This window comes from Coloeus monedula (genome assembly GCF_965178545.1).
Source record: "Coloeus monedula genome assembly, chromosome: 2".
Taxonomy (NCBI): domain Eukaryota; kingdom Metazoa; phylum Chordata; class Aves; order Passeriformes; family Corvidae; genus Coloeus; species Coloeus monedula.
In genome coordinates this window covers 68,638,960-68,660,610 of record NC_138782.1, presented here as the reverse complement: position 1 = coordinate 68,660,610, position 21,651 = coordinate 68,638,960, and the positions used below count along the sequence as shown (strand labels likewise).

Here is a 21,651-nt window from a genome sequence, read left to right as displayed (position 1 = left end):
ATTTAGCACAAAAGTATTGACCAAGTTGATGTGAGAGTAATCAACATGGGAAGGGTGAATTAGAGATATTGATACCGTTCATTTTGCTCAAGAATTTTTTGATGGAGTTCAGGCAGGTTCTATAGATTCAGCATCTGGTAATCCTGACACCACATCACAGAATATTTTTAACAAATCAATACACATTACACTATACAGTCCTTTAATCTAAAGTTGTCTTTGCTCATTATGTTCTGGTTCAACTCCTGTTAATGTCAGTCCCCCTTAGAATGGGCCCAGTACAGAAAGCACAAGTGTGCATCTTTGTTCTGTAAACCTTGGAGACTGCTCCATCAGTAACTATACAGAAAGCTTTGATTTCTGGGCACCTGGACTGAAGCCTCTCACTCCTCTGAAATCTGGGAGAGTTTTGCATGCTGCAAAAGATACACAGCAGCATAGCTGTTTCTCATAAAGCAGATTCAATGAACACAATGTTGTCTCAAACCACAGAGGTGCAGATATTTTGCTGCTTCTGAAATATCTCCAAGAAGATACAGAACATCTGAAGAGCTTTGCAACTGCCAGTTGTATTAAGTGCTTATTTAAATAATATAAAGGGAAACCTTGGGCACCTGTAAGCAACAAATTAGACTACATACTGACCATCTGACCATAATCAGAATTCCTATGGGAATGGAAGCCAATTTCTGAGAACACCTCCCTTCTTTATGGCTACACAAGCTTATATGATATCACAAGGGAATTATTATGTCTGACTTCTGATGATTTATGTCATATGGATGATAAGTGTTTTTGCTTTGGCTGCTTTTGTTTTTTAACTATAGCCAATGCTCCTGCATGATCACACTGTTCATTAGAAAATGCATATGAAAATGAGGAAAAACCTGAATGAGCGGGTCCTTTGATGTTCAGTATGGCTTAATTCTGAACTTGCCCATTAGTACAATTTCCCAACCCATATTAACTCATTTGCCAATCACTGAGAAACATCTCTTTTCTTTCAGGCTTTCTTTTACATTTTCTCAGTATCTCAATAATGGACCCTTTAGAGATCTGGAACAAAGACTTGTATTTGAGCCCTCTTGCTCTGTCAAATTTCACTGACAACATAGAGGGATAACAGTCATAAAGAGAAACATAGGACATAGAAGCATAACCTTGTTTTCTTAGGAAAATCCCATTGAAATAGTTTTCATAATCAACACAAAATTACTGACTACTTGTACAGATAATGTACTTCTCAATGAAAGTAAGAAGAAGAGTTGCTTACTACTGGTCTTTTGCCCGCTTTCTTTGTTAAACTTATTAAGTCATACTCACTTGATCCACTGAGATTATCTGGACTGGTTTTCATGACTTTGCAGAACTCTTTTCTACAAATTTCTGCCCACCCAGTTGGTTTGTCTGGACTTTTTAAGAGTGTTAAGAGCTTGTCAAGATCTTTATCTAGAAGAAATGAAAAATTAGTGTTATTCTGTAATGATCATACAATGACAGAATAGTTTTGAGTTGAAAGGGACTTTAAAGATCACATAGTTCCAACCCCATTGCAACATGTATTTTTGGCAGACCTCATAAGAAAAGACTACATAAATATGCCTTTTCCCAAGACAATTAAACTGGAGAAGCAGTCCTAAAGCCGATGACATTCTGCTTTATACAAAACAGAAATATTCATTCTACTTACTGATGGGGTTTCGTGCTTATTTTGGCTGGGGTAGAATTAATTTTCTTCATAGTGGCTGGTATGGGGCTATGTTTTGGATTTGTGCTGAACACAAGAGTTGATGATCTTTCTTGTTACTGCTGAGTAGCACTTATACAGATCTGGCATTTTCTGCTTTCATACTGCTACCCTGGCAAGGAGGCTGAGGGTACGAGGGAAATTGGGAGAAGATACAGCTGGGACAGGTGACCCAAACTGACCAAAGGGATATTTTACACCATATGATATGCTCAGTATATAAAGTGGAGAAGAAAGAGGAAAGAGAGGAACATTCTGAGTGATGTTCACATGATGAGTTGACATTGTGGTGTTCAGTCAAAGGTTGGACCTTAGGATTTTAGCTTTTATATTTTTCATATATTTGGAATTCTGAAATTCTTTAGTGTATAACTATAAAATCCATATATAGTGTTAGCTACTGTTCTCCCATTTTAGTCAGACAAAACAATTCCTCTCTAGGCCTGAAACTCAAAGACACCTTACTGTCGCAGGCCCCAAGAAATGTAAACAATAGTGAGTTGGGGGAGAGCAAACTTGGGGTAAATGACTTCATTACCTGAAGCTGTAGTTGGAAGATTAACCTCTTATATACAAATGGACCAAACTCATAAAGTATGAAAACCCACGACCCTGTCGTCCATTTTGGGTGTCGTCCAGCCTAGGTGGGCTTCGTCTGCCTTAATGTACCTGAAGGCCCTCCAATAAATATAACTGCTTTTTATTCTCTCAACTTTGTCTAGCCTCTGCTTTTAGGTAGTCCCAACAAGGCATCACAATGTTATCTAAGGTCTTTTCAAACCTTATTGATTTTCTGATTGCATTTGTCTCTCTAAGTAACCATTACAGGTGATGGGGCCCTGCTCTCCGGCAGATGGCTGAACACCTGCCTGCCACCAGGATGCAGTGAATTAATTCCTTGTTTTGCATTGTCTGTGTGCATGGCTTTTGCTTTTCTATCATAGAATCATGTGGAGTTGGAAGGGACCCATAAGGATCATCGAGTCCAACTCCTGGCCCTACGCAGGGCACCCCAAGAGTCACACCATGTGCCTGAGAGTGTTGTCCAAATGCTTCTCAACTCATAAAGGCTTGTTGCTATGACCACTTCCCTGGGAAGCCTGTACCAGTACCCAACCACCCTCTGGATGAATAGTATTTTGCTGATATCTAATCTAAACCTCCCCTGACTCAGCTGCTTACCATTTCCTCAAGTCCTCTGTCATTGTCACGAGAGTGAAGATTGGTGCCTGCCCCTCCACTTCCACTCGTGAGGATGTTGAAGACCACAGTCAGGTCTCCCCTCAGTCTCCCCTTCTCCAGGCTGAACAAACCAAGTGACCTCATTCACCCCACATAAGGCTTCCCCTTCAGACTTTCACCGTTCTCGTTGCCCTCCTTTGGACACTCTCTAATAGCTTAATGTCTTTTTTATGTTGTGGTGCCCAAAACTGCCCCAAGGACTTGAGGCGAGGCCACCCCAGTGCAGAGCAGAGCAGGACAATCCCATCTGTGCTCAGCTGACAGTGCTGTGCCTGATTCCCCCCAGGACACAGGTGGCCCTCCTGGCTGCCAGGGCACTTGGCAACTACCAGGTAACTTGGTTCCTGGTATGAAATACTTTCTGGCCATCTTGAGGGGAAAAATAAAGATGGTACCTGAGAGAAGGCAAATGCACATGCATTCTCTTCAGCTGTGTACAACCCCTCTGCTGTTGGACCATGCAGTTCCCATCATACGAAAGGATTGCAACCTACACTACTACTAAGTAGTCACTAAGGCAGTGAACATTTTTCATACCTTGCAAGATCTCCTTTGTTCTGTTTCTACATTTTGGACACTATAGAAATGAATGCTGCCATGAAAGGTGACTTCTCATTAAAGTGTCAACAATTGTTTGAGCCAGTCTATGGCTATTTAGAATATCTGCTGTTACTTTTACTTCATTATAGCATTTGTATTTCAAAACACTATTTTCAAATGATCTTACTCTTTTAAGTGATTAGCATATTTTCAACAGAATTATGATTTTGCATGTAATTTATTTTAAGCTCATCTAAAGACCTTAATGATTTATAATTAGCAATTGTATCCCTGTCATTGGAATTTATTATACAATATATAATATTTCAAAACAAGCTTATTATACTAACTTAATTATTATCATTAATAATGACACCAAATTAATTAACCTGAAATTTCTTTGTTATCCTCAAATAAATAAGTCCTCAGTATCTTCCCAAATAACATGCAGTGATGCTTAGAACAACTTACTTACGAAAATTTAATGTGAAGAAGGATTTAACTCTTACAATATTATCAGAAGGATTTCTAGTTCTTTCTCTGCCCTTGTTATTTCTATAACAGGTGAGTATTGAAGAAAATCCTGAAACTGCAAAGGAACACTCCCTGTAGTACAAGTTAAGCAGTTATTTTACTTCCTCAAGGATTGCAGTAGTTCAGTTTGGCAGAAAAGGATCAGAGACTACAAGCTGAGATTTAATCAGTCAGCTTACCAGAATCCCATGCAACCAAGATACTGTACTGCAGATATTTAATATATCCATTACAAACTGCAACTGGTATCATATTATGGAAACTTACTGCAGCTTATTTTCTTCCAGGTAAACCACTTGCTTGCCTTAACTTGTCATTAAATGTGGATTATCACTTCTGCCAGACGGTCATCACAGTACAAAAAAAAAAAAAAAAAAAAGATATAACCTTGGGGGGTTTTTTGAATGAAAATTGCTTACAAAAACTCATGATACTGAAAATTGCCAGCTCACTTTCACAGTTTAGTATATATATATACTCAGCTATAACCCGCCCAACAGTATTACCACATAGATGAAACTTAAGCAACCACACAATTCTGGGCTATACATATTACATATTACTGAGGGCAGGCTATCACACTACCACTACAGGTGTTCTAAACACACACCAACACCAAAAAACAGAAGTTCTGGTTTTATTTCTTCTCTTTTCTGGTATGTCACTAAATGAGTTCACTAGTTATCCTAAATTAATGATTTGAATTTTATTTTTTTTCTGGAAAAAATACCAGACCCGCTGAATGACATGAAGGATTGAAGGTGAGGGAACAGGGGGAGGAGAAAAAAAATAGGAAGAAGAGAAACGAGGAGAAAAAAAATTACTAAGACCTTCATTTACTGATGCTAGTAAGCTTTTAAATATGGTCATGATTGAAACGAAGCTAATGTAAATTTAATTAATCTGCTGTACTCCTGCTCTCTTCTTCATACGTGGCTATATTTTGCTATCCTATATCTTACTTGTACTTATTTTGTGCTAGTATTGGTTGTTCTGTGTAATCCCATGAAAAAACCCAAAACCCCACATTTACTAGTTTATGAAGCTATGAAATTGCACTATAAATAAGCTACCATTACATGCATGTATGAAATCTGAACCACTACATAAAAACTGCAAGTTTAAATTGATCTCCCTTTTCTAAAAGATGCTGCTTCATAATTCTTCAAATAATTCTTCAGCTAGCTTGTTTAGGTGTTCTAAAGCAGGTAAGACCTGAAAAAATTCATCAGTGTTTTAGAAAACATAAGAAATGCAGCAAGCCCTTTCTCATCTGACAGTGCTTTGTGGTAGAAGTGTTCTTCTGTATTAATAACTAAGATCTGTAAATCCATGTGTATCTTATTCAAAATCTAAACTGAGAGATTAATAACCTGACTACAATTTATTTGACTAGTACATAGAAACAAATCCATATAGAGATATAAATTTAGGAAACCTCATGTGCATTTCTCAGAGACCTTACTACTCTTTCATCCTTTTTTAATTGAGTGGAGTTAAAAGCACAAGGCAACAGACTCATACATGAATACCAAGACAAATATAAAAAGAAGGAAGAGTCAAAGAAGCATAGGTGATAAAGACATTTATGTGACATTATAAGGGATAACAGGAAAGATAATACAGCTGATTCTTGGACAGAGAAAGTTTAGGAAAAAAATTAGAGATTGCTAGTAACAGGTATTAAAAAAAAAAGCTGAAATCAGATTTAGAAAATAAAACAGAACAAACATGCAAACAGACAAGAAACCCTCAACAAAACCAAACCAGAAACATGGCAGCAAGTTTCCATTCAAATTACAAGTATAAAGCAAAGAACTCAGAGAAGAGTGGCTGAGATAAATTATCAAAATACTTTTGATAAGAAGTAACCACAGATTTTCGGTACCAATTCTGGACTGTATGAGTCCAGAAGAAAATAAGATTAATGATTGGTGGAGTACCCAACTTTAGGGAAATGCATCATTGCAGGACATTTATGGACAATATTTTTCAGCCACACTCACTACCAACTGTCATAACTGCAGAGCTAGGAGTAGGAAAGGAAAACATATTCTGTGCAAATAGAAGAGTGAATATTACAGTTTAATAGACTTCTAAAGATCTTAACTTTTAATAATCTACACTATAGTTAACATTACAAGTAAAAAAAAAAAGAAAATCTTTTCACAGTTGTATCCTGAATATAAAAGGACTATATTACTATTGGAAAACCACTTAATTGTTCTTCCTCAAATTATCTTAATGAAATAATAATTGAACAATTAAAACAAGAAAAGCAACAGGGTATCTTGCTGCAGTGTAAATAGGTGGAAATGGTATAATTAATTTTCACATGTAAATAATGATCCACATATATCATTTGAAGTTTCACTATAAATTATCTTTGACAGAAGTGAATCACTAATATACTGCTATCCAATAGTTTTCAAACTCTAATTACTAGCTGAAATCATGAGTGCATATTAATATACAATCAACCAAATTTATTTTTCCATAAATTCTTTCCTACAGACACATATACCACACAGACAAATATCTAACATCTGCAAAACCAGGACAGATATTTGTAAACACTGACACACTACAAATTTTCCTCAAATACAAATACATTTTTTGGGCGAGTCTGCTTAGTCAAAGTGTCCTCATGAAATGTAAGAGATACTCCACTACTCCAATTCAGTTACCAAATTTACCAGCATAAATTACAATGGAGTCCTTTTTTATTCAGTGTGTCAGTGCTGGTTTCTGTGATCACTGTAGTAGCACAGAATAAAAGCAAGAGTGCTAAAAAGGAGTTATTTTAGATGCAGCCTTCAGGCCTTGGTACTGGGAAACACGTTCCATACATTGTCAGTTACCACTGCTCTACTTTTTCTTACAGATCATTAGCTCTCCTCCCTTTGCACCCCAAACTGAACCAAAAAGATGTCAGTGTTGCATGTTTAGTACTGTCCTTCAAAAGAACTTATAGAATAAAAACCCCACCCATTTTTTGGGTTTTTATGCTAGAAAACTCCATGCAAATAAGTACTTTTAAGTAATCACCCCTTATAAGCTACTTTTAGATTTATCCATGGTTTCCATTATACCAGATAGAGTCATAGGCTAAATGGAGTCCAGGGATGTGGAAATGAAGCTTCCTGTTCTCTGACCTCAGTTTGGCCACACTAAATCCAAAATGTTGTTATTGAATCCATCATTCAAATCCATCTGAAGGGAGGGTTAGAAACAGCAGTATCAGGTTCAAAAGCACATCTGTAAACCTTTTTTTTTTTTTTTAAACTCTCACCATCCATCTCCAATATCTGTTTTATAAATATATTAAAAAATCAACTCAGGTTATGTTTTTACACCTGACATCACAATAATGTGATGGATACAGGACACATTTACAAAGTACAAAGAAAAGGTAAGCTTCTCTTGAGGTGTCCATATCTCTTGAGCAGTAAAAGAGGACACAAATAAGAGGTCAGGACAGATAGAATAAAACCTACAGTCACAGCTTTTTCGAAAGAAACTATGCATTCTTTAACAGTATTAAGAATCTACTAGTCTTAATTATTCATGTCATAGAAACACCCAAAATAAGAGGACAGGAATGATACCTCACAGGTTACATAATGAAACACCACAGCATGAAATTTGAACACAAGACACATTCAGGGAACCAGAGACATTGTGCTGGCCTTTGATCCAGTCATGCATTCCCACTCATACCAGGGCTGCAGAACTCTTGCCAGTCAAAAATCTGTGTGAACCCTGTACATCTCCTTGCACTAAAGCAGAATGAAAATTTAACAAGTATTTTTCTAAACTTCAAGCAATCTGAGTAACACACAGCATGAATTCTGAATATTCACAACAAAGAAGTTGTAAGATCTTGTATAAATGTAACTCATAGATCGATCTCATAATCATATTTTGAGCCTCTCTTATGAAAGACTTCTATCACTGCCATATCATAGTGCTTAAGAATACTGTTCAGATATTATCCGTTTACTATTCATGCTCCTGATTTCTTTTTTTGCAAGCGCTAGAATAGCAATTTATGAATTTCATTCTTTTAATTTTTGATCAATTTATTCTAATACTTTCTTTCAAAATAACTTACACATCCTGAAGGCCTCAGTCTGGCAAATCATATGTTCACAATTTTGTGGGTTTTTTTGTTTGTTTTTTTTTTTAACCTGAGTACTGAAATAGAACACTTTCAGTGTTTTGTTTCACTTTTATTTTTAAACAACACAAAATATTTTGACTCCACTAACAAATGTTCTGTTAATTTTGCAGCTATATAATCTTTTACTTCAGTTACCTTTAACATTAACAATGCCATTCCAAATTAAAATATTTCTTTGATACCATTATTTCAATTCTTCATCAAACTCATTCGCAAACCTTTGAAACTTCATTTCAGCAAACTTACTGTTAGCCAAAGTTTTACCCAAGTTTTCCTAGTTGGCTCTCATCCACAAAAGTGACAACTGTAATATCTCTTTCATTAACCCACTGGGTAATGATGAGCAACAGAATTATTCTGAACAAGAGAACAGAGGGATCCTTTGAACATGTTCTGAGAATAATAATAACAATGCAATATGCTTTTCCAACCCAAGAGCAATACTACTGCCTTCTTGAAGACACCCACTTTACCATTATCTGATTGTTGTCTTATGAAACTTGCCTTGGGAAGCCTGGAACAGTAGTACAAAAGCTAAGATACAGAAAACTCCCTTCTTTTATAACTATATGGCCTTTCCTCTGGTCAGAGCACGGAATCACCTTTTAAAATTTTTTTCCCCAGATATTTACAAACAGACTATTTTATAGTCCACACTTAATGAAGAATTTTTATCACTTCTGTAAATCTGTCTCTGCTAAGGAAATTCACAAATAATTTCCATTAAGTTCATCTCAGGGATATAGTAAATGCGAACAAATACAATGAATGATTTATTTACCAAATCATTCATTTGCACTGTCTGTGCAAACTAAAACCTTAAAATGGTTTCTCTGTGTGAATTAAACTGCTGTGCCTAGGTAGTTCTTCAAAGGATTCTTCAGTCTGCTCACATTCCAAATTGATGTTCAATGTGGAAACCAACTATCCTAAACGCTACCTATTTCACACACCACCAAGCTCTGTAAACACAGGGATGTGAATCACGAAAGTAGTGTACAAAAAACTCTGCAGTTTAAGCAAACTGTCTTGCTTCAGTTACTAGAGAGATGATATAAATGCACTTTGTGAGTCACCCACCCGAGACAAGCCAGGAGGTTAATCTTGAAGTTTGTATAAGAATTAGATTACCAAACAGAGCTTTGCAGATTGACAGTTGCACAAAGCCAGACAAGCAAAACCAAACCGACTTACTTAGCTACAATTGTAGCTAACACTGAAATAACCTTAAGTACTTAATGAGATTATAATCTGTGGGATGTGAGGGTAGGAAGCAGGGTGCAGGGAGGAAGGAAAAAGAAAATTTTAAAATTGACTGAGATGCTTGCATGAAATCTACACTGCTTGCATGCTTTCTATGTACCTTGTCTGAATTCAGCTTTCCTAGGAATTTCTGAGAGATAACACTTTGGCACAGGGAATGATGAAAACATTGGCCAAGGATATAGACCACTGCCCTAGAAACAGGACCAGAAATAAATTAATTTAGCAGAAAAAATAACAGCTTTTTCTCAATTAATACACAAGGGTACAGTTCCCAGAATTACTGCCTATGAATCAAAATTATGCTTGATACTACAATTTTCAATGAGATGTGCCATAACCAAAAAAAAGGAATGAGAATCCAAAAAGCATTTGAGAATATAATTTTTTATGGTGTATATACCACTGATGTTTGATTTTATGGTTCCTTTTTTCAACCACAAAGAAAATTGCAAGTTTTAAAAAAAGTTATGAAAAAAAACCCCAACAACCTACTAAACTGTATTTCCAATTTTGTACATTGATCTAGGTGTCTTTGTTGGTTGCTGACAGTAATCTGCATTTCATCTTTATGAGACTGACAGCCAGTGAGAAGAAGAACATTTAAAGAAGTTGCTTAACAAACTATCCATTGTTAGAACATCGATGAAAGCTCCAGGTTTTAGATACTGCACATGCAAACCCAAGCATGGAAACAATATCAAATAAAATGAAGATAAATGGAAAGCTAGTAAAGAAAACACAGAAATATAGAAGTGAAAAAAAACCCCTGTATTCTCTTAAAAGTAATATTAAAATGCAACAAAATAAACATGTCATCTGAACAACATAGGTACATGACAATCCCCAGATAGTGGGAACAATGTGTTTTCTCAGTGTATCACTTCTTTAAAATGTTAACACTTTATAAAGCTAAAGGTGGTCTGGTATTTCTTAATGTTAAATAATTTTTCACATGCAAAATTATCAGCAAAAAATGTTCAGTTAATGAAGGCAGAAGTTACAGAAAAAGAAACTGGTACAGTTTAGGTTCTAACCTTATCTAATTCTCTCAAAGGCAAAATCCTTTCCTGTGGTCCTCCAATCAAATTTATTCTTACAAGAACATGGTTTCTCTCCACTGACAGACCATCAATTATAAAAACTCTGTGGAAAAAAATCCAAACAAAACACAAAAAACCTCTAAAAATTAGAACTGCTTTGATTTACTGACTGTTTAATTCAGAAAACTTTAATAAGCAAGAATATTTTAAGAAACATACTTGAATTAAAGCACAAGCTGGAATACACACAGGCATAAATAAACAGAAACCTGAAGTATTTTGAGATGTCTCCAAGCATTGTTCTAACTTTGTGCTTCCCTGCCTACTACTGATTAGAAACATCTGAGCAATTACTAGACTCAAAATTTTGAGAGAAAATACCACAAGTTTTGTTATTTCACATAAAAATTATATAATTAGGGCAGTGACAGTTAATGGACCATCAAAATTTCCTCCTTATTTGGCCTACCAGTATACTTCTGCTGTCACAAATAAGCTGAGTTATTCATTATTTGAAACATAGCCAACTTGCTGTCTGAAGTCACTGTATGGCCCAAGGTACAAAATTTTTGAAAGCAGTAAAATCCAGTTTTTATTCACCAAGTTTCTTAACAGAAGTTTTGCCTGAATAGGGAAATAGGAGGTTTCATCTTCAAATAGTAAATTACTATCATCTTCACCCATACTGTTTGAATCCCACATAACAAATAGTAAGAGAAAAATACTTAAAACACTGCATTCTGTGAGAAAGGAAAAAATGTCTGTAACTAAATGACTTTCTGCTTCTCTCCCAAAAATACTTTTTTCCTTTTAAAAGGATGTGCTGTGCAATTTTATTTAGAAGACAGCAGTGGAAAGTCATAGAAGCCGGAGAGTTGTATCTTAGTCAAACTGTTGGAGAGTTGACAAAGCTACAAACCGAACAGTGACAACAACAAAAACACTCTCCCACAAAAATCCCCAAGTACTGATGATACCTTTAATTCATGAACATTAAAACAATACCCTGATTTTATATTAAATACATAACATTAAAAACCAGTATAAATTAAAAGGCATATTTACATCCACAATTTTTGAACACTTTTTGTTTAAGGAACAACTTAAAAGTAATACAAATAAAAAGTAGTAAAATAATTGCTTTTTTATTTCTTTTATTTTTGGGGTGAACATGGGAGAAAGAGAAGTCTATTTTATCTTTTCATAATTTAAAACTTCTGACAAACCTGCATGTAAGGAAACTTATGGACATTAGAAGCCACCTTAAGTGAAAGCATTTTTATGTTTAAAGCCACTAAGGCATTCATGTGTTTGCTCAGAAGAAGAGTTTGACAGCTAAAATAACATTTACATCAGTCACTTCTTACCCATGTCCTTCTGACGTTTCTGTGACATTTTCCTCTTGAGCAGTTAGTAAAACTTGTGACACTTTATACTGAGTCTCCAAGAGTAAAAGGGTATTGAGCTCACAGCACAGCACATTCAACAGCCTGCAGAAGGACACATTGAAATAATAGTACATCAGTCAGGACTCCAGTAACGCACAGTAAGACAAGAGTGAACGTGTTTATGAGATCTTGCAATGGAAAGCAAGGGGAGAAATACACAACAAAATAAAACCCACTTGAAGTGTCTGACAAAAACCCAGGCATTACTAGGTCAGGAACACTCTTTTATATCCTTTTTAGCCACTCAAGTGGCACAACCTTAATCAAACAGGGTCCCAACAGATTTTTTTGTGTGCACTGAACAACCAGAGAAAATACCCACTGGTCAGCTCAGTCTGCTTTTGAGTTTACATCAAAGAATGACAGAAATGACGCAGGCTGAGTAAGACACTCCATGTGAAATGTAAGGAAATTATACAATAATAGGCTGGGAAGGCAACTCAGAGTCAGGCTGTCTGAAGGGGGAGGAAGGCAGGGAGGTAAAAAAATATCTTTCCTTTAGAAAACAGGCTTTTAAGCCCTTCTGTATAATCAAATTTAACACAGTTCAAAAGCAATAAAAGATTTAATGTGTAACATAACCAAAAAATCTGCTGGGTTGGGGTTTTTTCAGAGAAACATGAATGGTAAATGAAATTAGTAGTAACAAGTGCCCAAGACAGTGCCTTATATACAATTTTCTTTCATAAATTTGGGGCAAATTAACAGGGTAAGTACTCCAATATATTTTCATATAAATCTGAAGTAAAGCAATCCAAATCATACTACTTTTTCTTTTAACTAATCTATTCATTCTAAGACTGCAACAGAATAATTTTATTGAGGGCTTCCAGTTCAAGGAAAACTGTAAATGTAACTAAACATTCTTGTTACTGGTTTGATTTCCTGTTTTAACACAGTCATAAAATGAAACATAAATTACATCTGATCAGCATTTTATTTTGTATTCACATAAGATTTGATATGAACTAGAAAATACACTGTTTTAAATTGTTAGAAAATACACTGTTTTAAATTGTTTGTTAGTCAGAGCTTATTTTCTTCCCTGTAATTCCCAATATGCTTCTACTGACAATAGCAAAAATTCATAAGCCATTCTCCCAATAATTTAACACCTGCAAATTCATACAGTTGTGGCCAAGGATTAAACAGTCAAGATGAGAATATGTCTCTTTAGGTTTTTTTCCTGTTGTTTTTTAATACAACTTGATCTGTTCAGTTTCAGTATTCTTCAGGTTTTATTTCTTTTACATTATCTATTTTGTGACATCAATTTGTTCTCAGTACTTTTCAAAATCATAGAAGAAGCAATGACAGTTCAACTATAACTTTTATTATTACTATTATTTAGAAGAAAAAAAAAAACAGAAAAGAGCACTGAAACCATCATGAAGATGGACAATTTCTTCTGTTAAGTACAATAAATGGCAAAAACCTATTTACAGCAGTTAAAAACCACTTGGGAGAAGACTGGTAGCTGAGAATGCTTTATAACATCTCCTCTGGTAGGCAAGGCAGGGCAAAAAACAACCATAAGCAAATAAAATTAGGTAGATGGAATAGTAAAATAAATGACAAAATATACAAGATCTAATATGAGCAGCTGCTGCTTGGGCATCCAAATGAAATTTTCACCTATATAGAAAAATACATTTAAAAATGCTATTATTGAAGTACAGGTGTATTTAGTAAATGTAATATTCCATTAATTACCTTCCAATGTCATAAATGTATAGACTAAGGTTTGTAATTTTTTTTAAAAAATCACATTTTATAGTATGTATATTTGTAACCATGCTTGAATACAGCTATGGAGATTTTTCTTTTTTGTTTGCTTTTAATTGCATTTGGAACATAAGAATTGTATCAGACTCCCCAACTCAATATCTCATCTATAAGAAGCACATGCTTGTGAGAATGTATAAAACCTTTACAGATATAATACAACAAGATAAAACATATCTTTTTGACACATATTTTAAAATTTTCTTTGGAAACCGGAAGACAGAATTCCCAATCTGAATACTGCTGAAAATTGGAAGACAGGCTTTGATGAAGTTCTTGTATCTGGGGAGAATCCAATGCAACAGCACAGGCTGGGAGCCAGTCAGGCAGAAAGCAGCTTTGCAGACAAGGACCTGGGAGTCCTAATGGTCAATAGGTTGAACATGAGCCAGAAACATGCCCTTGAAGGCCAGCGCCATCCTGGGCTGAGTAATGAAGAGTGCTGCCAAAAGTCACTTTGAGGGAGGTGACCCTGCCCCTCCGTTGGCACTGGTAAAGTCATACTGGAGTGCTGAGTCTAGTTCTGGGCTCCCCAGTAACAGCATGACAGGGATGCAGGTCCAGCAAAAGGCCAAGAGGATGATTAAGGCTTGGGCCATTTGGCATAGAGAAAAGCAGAGAGAGCTGTGAGTGCTCAGCCTACAGAAGAGGATCCTCAGGGGAGATCCTGTCAATGTGTATAAATATCGAACAGGAAGGTTTGAAAATTGAGTCAGCCTCTTCTCAGTGATACCCAGTGAAAGGACTAGATGCAATGGGCATGAATTGAAAGACAGGAAATTCCATTTTAATATATTGTGACGGTGGTAAAACAGTGGAACAAATTGCCCAGAAACGCTGCAGGATCACCAGCCATGACAATATTCTAAACCAGACTGGACACAGCCTTGAGTAATGCTCTGTAGTTGAACCCACTTTGAGCAGAGCAGTCGTACTACACAATCTTCCACCTCCCTTTCAATTCTGATTATATAATTCTGTGATCACTGCTAATAAGATATACCATACACCCAGGAACAAACTGCAATGCATATAAAATACAAGATTATCTGAAGGCAGTCCTTTATAGAAGAATAATTTAAAAGATATTCAGAAATATCAAAATACATATCATAGTTCTGAAAGTATGCTAGGAATAAGTAATTTTGTTCTGAATTCTGCACTTCCTGCCCTATCTTTCTTGGAAGGTGGTCCCTGGATTCTATCCCTTCAACTACAATTTCACAACTAATACTTCACTGCAGAAATCCCTAATCTAAAAAAAAGGCATTCTAACTAGTATTTTGTTCCACAAACTATCTCCCCTGCTTTTGGTATGTGGAATCATAATGACTTCTTTAATTATGACAGAAAAAAAGGTCCTTCTTGGGATATAAGTCAGCTAGTAAATAAACCTTGCTAATTTTTATGTTGCCTCTCTAAATTTTTTTGCCTGAAAATAATATAATTAAACTGCCCATGATTTACTCTGAGTTGCTAAAAATGCATATGATGAGGATAGCTTATTAACATACTTCTCAATGTTTTTTCTATGAGTTCCTTTTAAGAACACAAAGCAATATATCCTTTGTTCTTTTTCCCAACGTCAAACTATGTTTCTCTCAACAGGACCTTTATTATGGTAAATCCAATTCTATTTTCCTGCAGTTCCCACTACACCACCATATACTGTTCTTCCTTACTGTTGTAATATATGTTCTTTCCAAAGCCACTCTGATGTTCTGTCCTCACTTCAGGGATATCTGCTAATGCTCAGCTGGTGGTGAAAGATGCAAGATACTGTTCTCGAACACAGCAGCTGTAACAGTCGGTGGTGGGTTGACACCAGTCAGCAACTAAGCACCCACCCTGCTGCTCACTCCCTTGCCACAGTGCCTGGCCAGTCCACAGACAATGAGACCTGCAAGACCAACCTCCATGCCCCTCAGTTTTTATTACTGAGTGGGATGTTACACGGTATAAAACATTCCTCTGGTCAGTTCCGGTCAGTTGTCCCAGCTGTGTTCATTCCCAGCCTCTTGCACATTCCTAGCCTACTTTCGGGGGAGTGCGGATAAAAAAGAAAGCCCTGTAGCTGAGCAGTTGCTTGCACAATTTCAGTGGGAACATGCTTTGTTATCAATACTCTTTTACTCACAAATTCAAAACACAGCATCCATGTGGGGTTCTATAAAAAATTTAACCCCAGTCCATACATAGTCCAGTGAAACAAGATAAAATTCCTTGCTATAAGCAGCACGAAATTTCCACCATATAGAAAAAAGAAAGCAGCTCAAAGTAAACTATACTACAATCTCAGTAAGAGATGTGTGCATGCAGCATAAAATGGCTAACTAAACACAAAATGCCTATATCTATGCTATAGACAGTGACATGAGGATGAAATAGAGGACTAAACTGGTCTCTAGTAAAAGGTTTTCTTTTGGCTTGCAGTTACTGCCTTCTACAGCTATAGGCATGGCTGAATCAGGTCAGTGCAAAATACACAGCATGGTATTTGTAGGGAGCTCAGTTGTGACAAGGTAAGGTGCTTTTATCTCTCAGGAATAAATATTAAAAACTGAAGAGCAATAAAACAAGGACTGGAACTTCTTTGCAGTAGCAGGACCTCCTTGTCACTAAATGAGTAGGTACAACAACAGTGAAATCCAAAGCAAAACTTTCATTAAACAATTTCAGTGTCATCATCATCAGGGGCAGGGCAGCCTCAAAACATTTAACATCAGAGCTTACATAAACAATTTGATTTATTCTTTATTATGCTTTGAATAAGAGCCCAAACTTCAATGAGAACATGGATCCAAACAGTGAGTGGCAATTACTATCAAGTGCCAGACCAGTAGACAAAGGCTATGGCTAACAAAAAAACCCCAAAGAAGTCAAAAGCCACTCAGTCAGTGTTGGAACACAAAGGGCATTTGGAAGCTTCAGCCAAGCAAAGCTTTGCACACTGCCTTTGCACACTGAACAAAAGGCATTAGCAATGAGCAGATAGAGGATGCCTCTGCACTTGGTCTAGCTAAAGGATTGAGGCTCTAGTTGTTCCACCGAGGGCAATGCATGGTTTTGAAAAAAATATGAGTTTCTGGATACAGAAGTTACACCTTTGGTGCCTGGGGCACTGGAAGCTACTACCTTAGGGCAGTCATGTTTCTCCCAGAAAACTCAGTGACTAATGTATTCCTTACAATGTTTGCCACATGGAAGAGATTTTCAAAAGAGCACCTACACCACTTCAGCTACCCAATGTACCTACAAATGACATGTAATCTGATTGCTAATGGTAAAAAGTTTCCCCTAGCTAAACAAAAATGCTTTCCATGAGCATCACTTGCCAGCCTAGAGGACTGAGAAGTGAAGTGCTTTAATCTTCCCTCAGCTAAGTAAAGAAAAAAAGTCAACAAACAAGTGACATCTGATCACAGAATCTACTGTTCCTATTTTATTAATAGTGATTTGTTTTAAATTAATAAACCTAAAAAACCTTTTATTAATATATAAATTAGCAAAAAATTGAATAAATTGTGTAACTACATGATCACAGACAATGTAGACGCATTCTCACATAATCCTGTTGCAAATCCTCATCACTAGTAGTCACTGCTAACCCAGACCCTGTCCCCTTTCACCTTTGGGTTCTGCTAATCATAATGTTTTTTAATCAAGAGAAAGAAAAAGAGCCACTAAATAAAAATAGCATTATGTTGCAATCATTAAAATCACACATTCTCTTAATTAACAATACACTTAATGCAAGAACAACTAAGGAACAATCTACTTTATATGCTATTAAAATGCAATTATATAAGGGGGCTTTTTACAATGCTATTGACAAAAGTAATGGAGAAGAATGCAGGGGTGTTTGTTACGTGTATTTCCTAAACTCAAAGTTATCTTTTGCCTATCACTTTTTTTTTTCATTTAATTCATTCACCTGGATTTCACTGGAGTGCTTTAGATGACATTTTGACTACTACATACTGCTTTAAGGCAAATTTCAAGATGCTGATTGATTTTGATGTTAGTATAGTATGAGCCATTTAAATTTTCTCTGCTAGTTTTTGGGGCAACAAAAATAGATACAACGCATTTTTATAATTTTCTGCACCCATTTGGCAAGCAACAAAACTAGGATAATAAATAAAAAACCATACTTGCCATGATATTTTATATGACAAAGAAAATGTGACCTAACAATGTCAAAATATTTGTTACACAAACCTGAAAATAACAAGCCAATATTCTTTTCCTATTTGCAGCAGACAGTAGCTTTACAATCCTGAAGCTGATACAGATGAGCATATGACTTAGACTAATATTTACAATTTTCTATAATTCCACAGAAACAGAAATGCATTTATTCACGCTGAGCATTGTAATAAATACTGTGTTTTCAGCCTTGCCTTGCATAAACCTAAACTAAATCTATTTTTCATTGCAGTTCAAATTATACTTCTACAAAATAGGTAATCTTCATATATCTCTAATGCTAGGCAAATCACATTGTGTCTTTACAATTAAGCAGTCACAATTAGCATGTCTGAAGGAAAAGGATTTACCCTCAGAATTTTCCAGGTATTTCTCTGCAGAAAGCTAAACTCTAGAACAGGCTGCTTTCCTTGTCGCCTGATGCCCACTAGCAGGAGGCATCTCAGTGAACAAGTGTGGAGCTAACAAAGGTTCTTCTGATTCAGAATGTACATACAAAAGATCTTTTGACTTCACAGTATTTAGGAGTTCTATTGATCTATGGTCGAAATAAGCCACTGGGGAAAAAATAAGATAGCCAAAGAAAGAAAGGGTCTCGTTTTCCTCTTTAAAGTATTCAAATGCCCCTACTATCATATTACCATATATCCACAAAAAAAAAAAAAGATTCCAGGAACAGTGTTATAGAAGTACTCTATTAAGTAAAGGGAGTTTTTGCAAAGCTGCTTGTAAACCAACTCTTATGCCCTCCCACTGCCTACAGTCTATGCATATTCCAGTAATGTTGTTTCTCCTGTTTTTTACTCAAGCCAACACTAATGGAGTATCTTTGAATTTATTTTGGGGTATTGATACTGTTTAGAGACAGGAACCTGATTATCAAAGGTACAAATTTTGACTCTGCCACACTTTAATCCAGCTAACAAAATGGTATCACTAACATTCACAGAAAACTAATTTTCTGAATAGAGGGTACAGCAATATGTAAATGCCTGAATAACGCTCTAGGCAAAGACTTTGAAAATATATATATTATGCATATATTTTCTTGGCAGGCTGTAAAAACTCAAAAGTCATGAATGTATTTACTATACTGAAATACTAGACAAGTTGCCTTGATAATGTATAAAGCCATCAATCGGAAAGATTCCTTTATTAATATAAGTTACAGAGATTCAAAGAGCTTGGCCTTAAAAGGAAGCTGGTGAAAACTTCTAGTGCTACATTTTAGGAAAACTGCTATTTCTCATATGCAGTATCTTTTCAAACCAGATTGATGGGTACACTTGTATCAGAGAAATAAAGCTGATAATTAAATTAAGAAAATACTCTGTGTTTAGTATGTTAAAAAAATATTGCTTTAATTACTGCTTTGAATTTCCCTTCTCTAGGATTTGTGCTCTGATGGCAAGTTCAGAACCTTCTAAAACAGAAAGACCACTGAGAATTCCTGCATTAGTTCCTGTGCATCCAGATTTTCAGCCTGTAGAAAAGAGTGTCTGAGAGAGCCTTCAGTGTTCTTTTATCAACTGATATTGGCCAACTGGGAGACTTCTCAATTCTAAATAAGTGTAAATCTGCTTTGAAGCTGAAAGCTGAACTGACAGTTTGAAAATCTTTCTATACACAAATTAGGAACTGTCTATATACTTGCACATATCTATTCCTATCTCCCACTTCTTGCCTAAGGTTTTTTTAATAAATAAGTAATAATGATAATAATACCTTTTTTTTTTCTCCAATTAGCTTAAAAGGACCTTCGAATGAATAAATCTCATCACAGAAACACACAATAGTGCAATTAATGGAATACCAGTTCACTGCCTGTGAAATTACTGAAGAACCATCCTAGGCCAAGACACTCCCAATAACTTAAAAACAAAAAACAAACAAACAAAACTAAAAACAAACAAGCAAATTAAAAAAAAAAAAAGGAAGAAAAAAAAACAAAAGAAGAAAATCAAAGATAGCACAGATTTGAACTTAGCTACAGCTTACTGTGGAACTATTTCACCCTTGACCACACAGGTCCTCATCTACAGGAATGCACCATAGGGAGTATTCTTTAAAGAGTAACAGATATTGGCTATGCACACCATATCTAGCTTCCCTGTGTTTTCCCTTTGATTTCTACTGCATGCACACCACTTTACAGAGTGCTTAAGCTTGAAAAGGAAAGTTGACAGAAGAGCCTCTACCAGTCTGTCCTTCAAAATTATAATTCAGAATTCATACTTATTCAAAATGAAGAAAACTATCCACCAGAGAGTGCAATAATAACATTACAAACATAAATATATACATCTGTGCATTTTGGATTAAACAGACAGTGGAAATACCAATGTATTAAAAGTTTTTATATGCAATGATACAGCTAATAACCAAAATAATTTAAGACACTGAAGCTCAGTATACACCTGAAGGAAAATTTAGTTCTAAATTGCAGAAGTTGTTTAACATTCAAGTAAGTAAATGTGTAACTGTTTTGAACAATAAAAACAGGACCTTACAGTATAACCTGTAAGTTAAACAGATCTGAAGTTCAGCACTCAGCTCTGGGTGAGCCACATGTACAAATATAAAGTGTATGGCTGTATAGATCTGTGAACAATTAAAATAAAGTGGGTTTGGCTGTACTGCTGGTACTGAGTCTAGCAAAAATGTTTCTAGACAAAATCTTCACAAAATCATACTGCTTTTCAATGCTGCAATTATCACAAACACCTAAATATTTTATTTCTACATAACAGCAAAGAGAAATGTAGATCTTTTGCTCCAATTTCCACATTTTCAGATCTGTTAAGCATCTAATATTATTTGATCTAACTGCTGCTGAACTTAGAACTCTTGATGGAATTTGGTCACGGAGCAAACCAACTACACAAGGCAAGGTTCATTTTACAGAACATGGATGTCTGCAGTCAGTAGCATTTACAGGAAAAATCACGGAACTTTAACTGTATGCCTCCCACGTTCAGATAATATAGGCTACAGTTTCTTGCAAGTCTTAATAATCTAAATAAGTCTTAACACTGTAAATCCTGATTTAGAAGGGCCCCATCAGGATCAAGTCCAACTCCTGTTCCTGCACAGGACACCCCAAGAATTGCACCACAGGCTGAGAGCATTGTCCAAATGCTTTCTTGAACTCTGTCAGGCTTGGTGCTGTGACCACCTTCCAGGGAGCCTGTTCCAGTGCCCAACCACCCTTTATTTTAAGCTGTAAACCATCTCATTTTCTCTTGATCCTAATTAAATCAATGGAAGGTCTGTCAAGTTTACTGTGGAGTCTACCTAATCGTAAATGAAGAAAAATAATTTATTTTTCAAATTTCATCTTAAGACTTCTCATTCCTATATAAACTAGTGATTTTCTCCAAAGCAGCATTTATAACTTCTATGTCAAAATCATGTATCTCCCAATTCCAATCTCTGCCGTTGTTCATCTCCTCCATGTTCATCCTTATCAACAAATTGATACCTTACGGTTATTCACACACAGTATGAAATAATTTTACAGTGATATCAAAGTATAAATATGGCTGCAAAAAGCTAGTGTTTCAAAACTTAATCAGTTGGGCTATATCGTGCTCAAACAAGGTTATCAAAGTTTTCCATATTACGAAGTACAATACAATAGCTCTTTTATTTCAACTG

The 21,651-nt window shown here is 35.7% G+C and overlaps 1 protein-coding gene across 2 annotated transcripts in view; it reads right to left on the bottom strand.

The window, feature by feature from the left end:
* TBC1D32 (TBC1 domain family member 32) overlaps positions 1 to 21,651 on the bottom strand; it is a gene marked incomplete at its 3' end in the record, with an annotated part of 70,781 nt that overhangs the window by 20,173 nt on the left and 28,957 nt on the right. For both annotated transcript variants that reach the window (XM_082276840.1, XM_082276839.1), the window contains 4 exons: positions 11,920 to 12,042; positions 10,547 to 10,655; positions 9,610 to 9,703; positions 1,324 to 1,449 (listed from right to left, as the gene is read on the bottom strand). In XM_082276840.1, the coding sequence (XP_082132966.1) occupies positions 1,324 to 1,449; positions 9,610 to 9,703; positions 10,547 to 10,655; positions 11,920 to 12,042 (452 nt within the window). The remainder of the gene's footprint in view (positions 1 to 1,323; positions 1,450 to 9,609; positions 9,704 to 10,546; positions 10,656 to 11,919; positions 12,043 to 21,651) is intronic.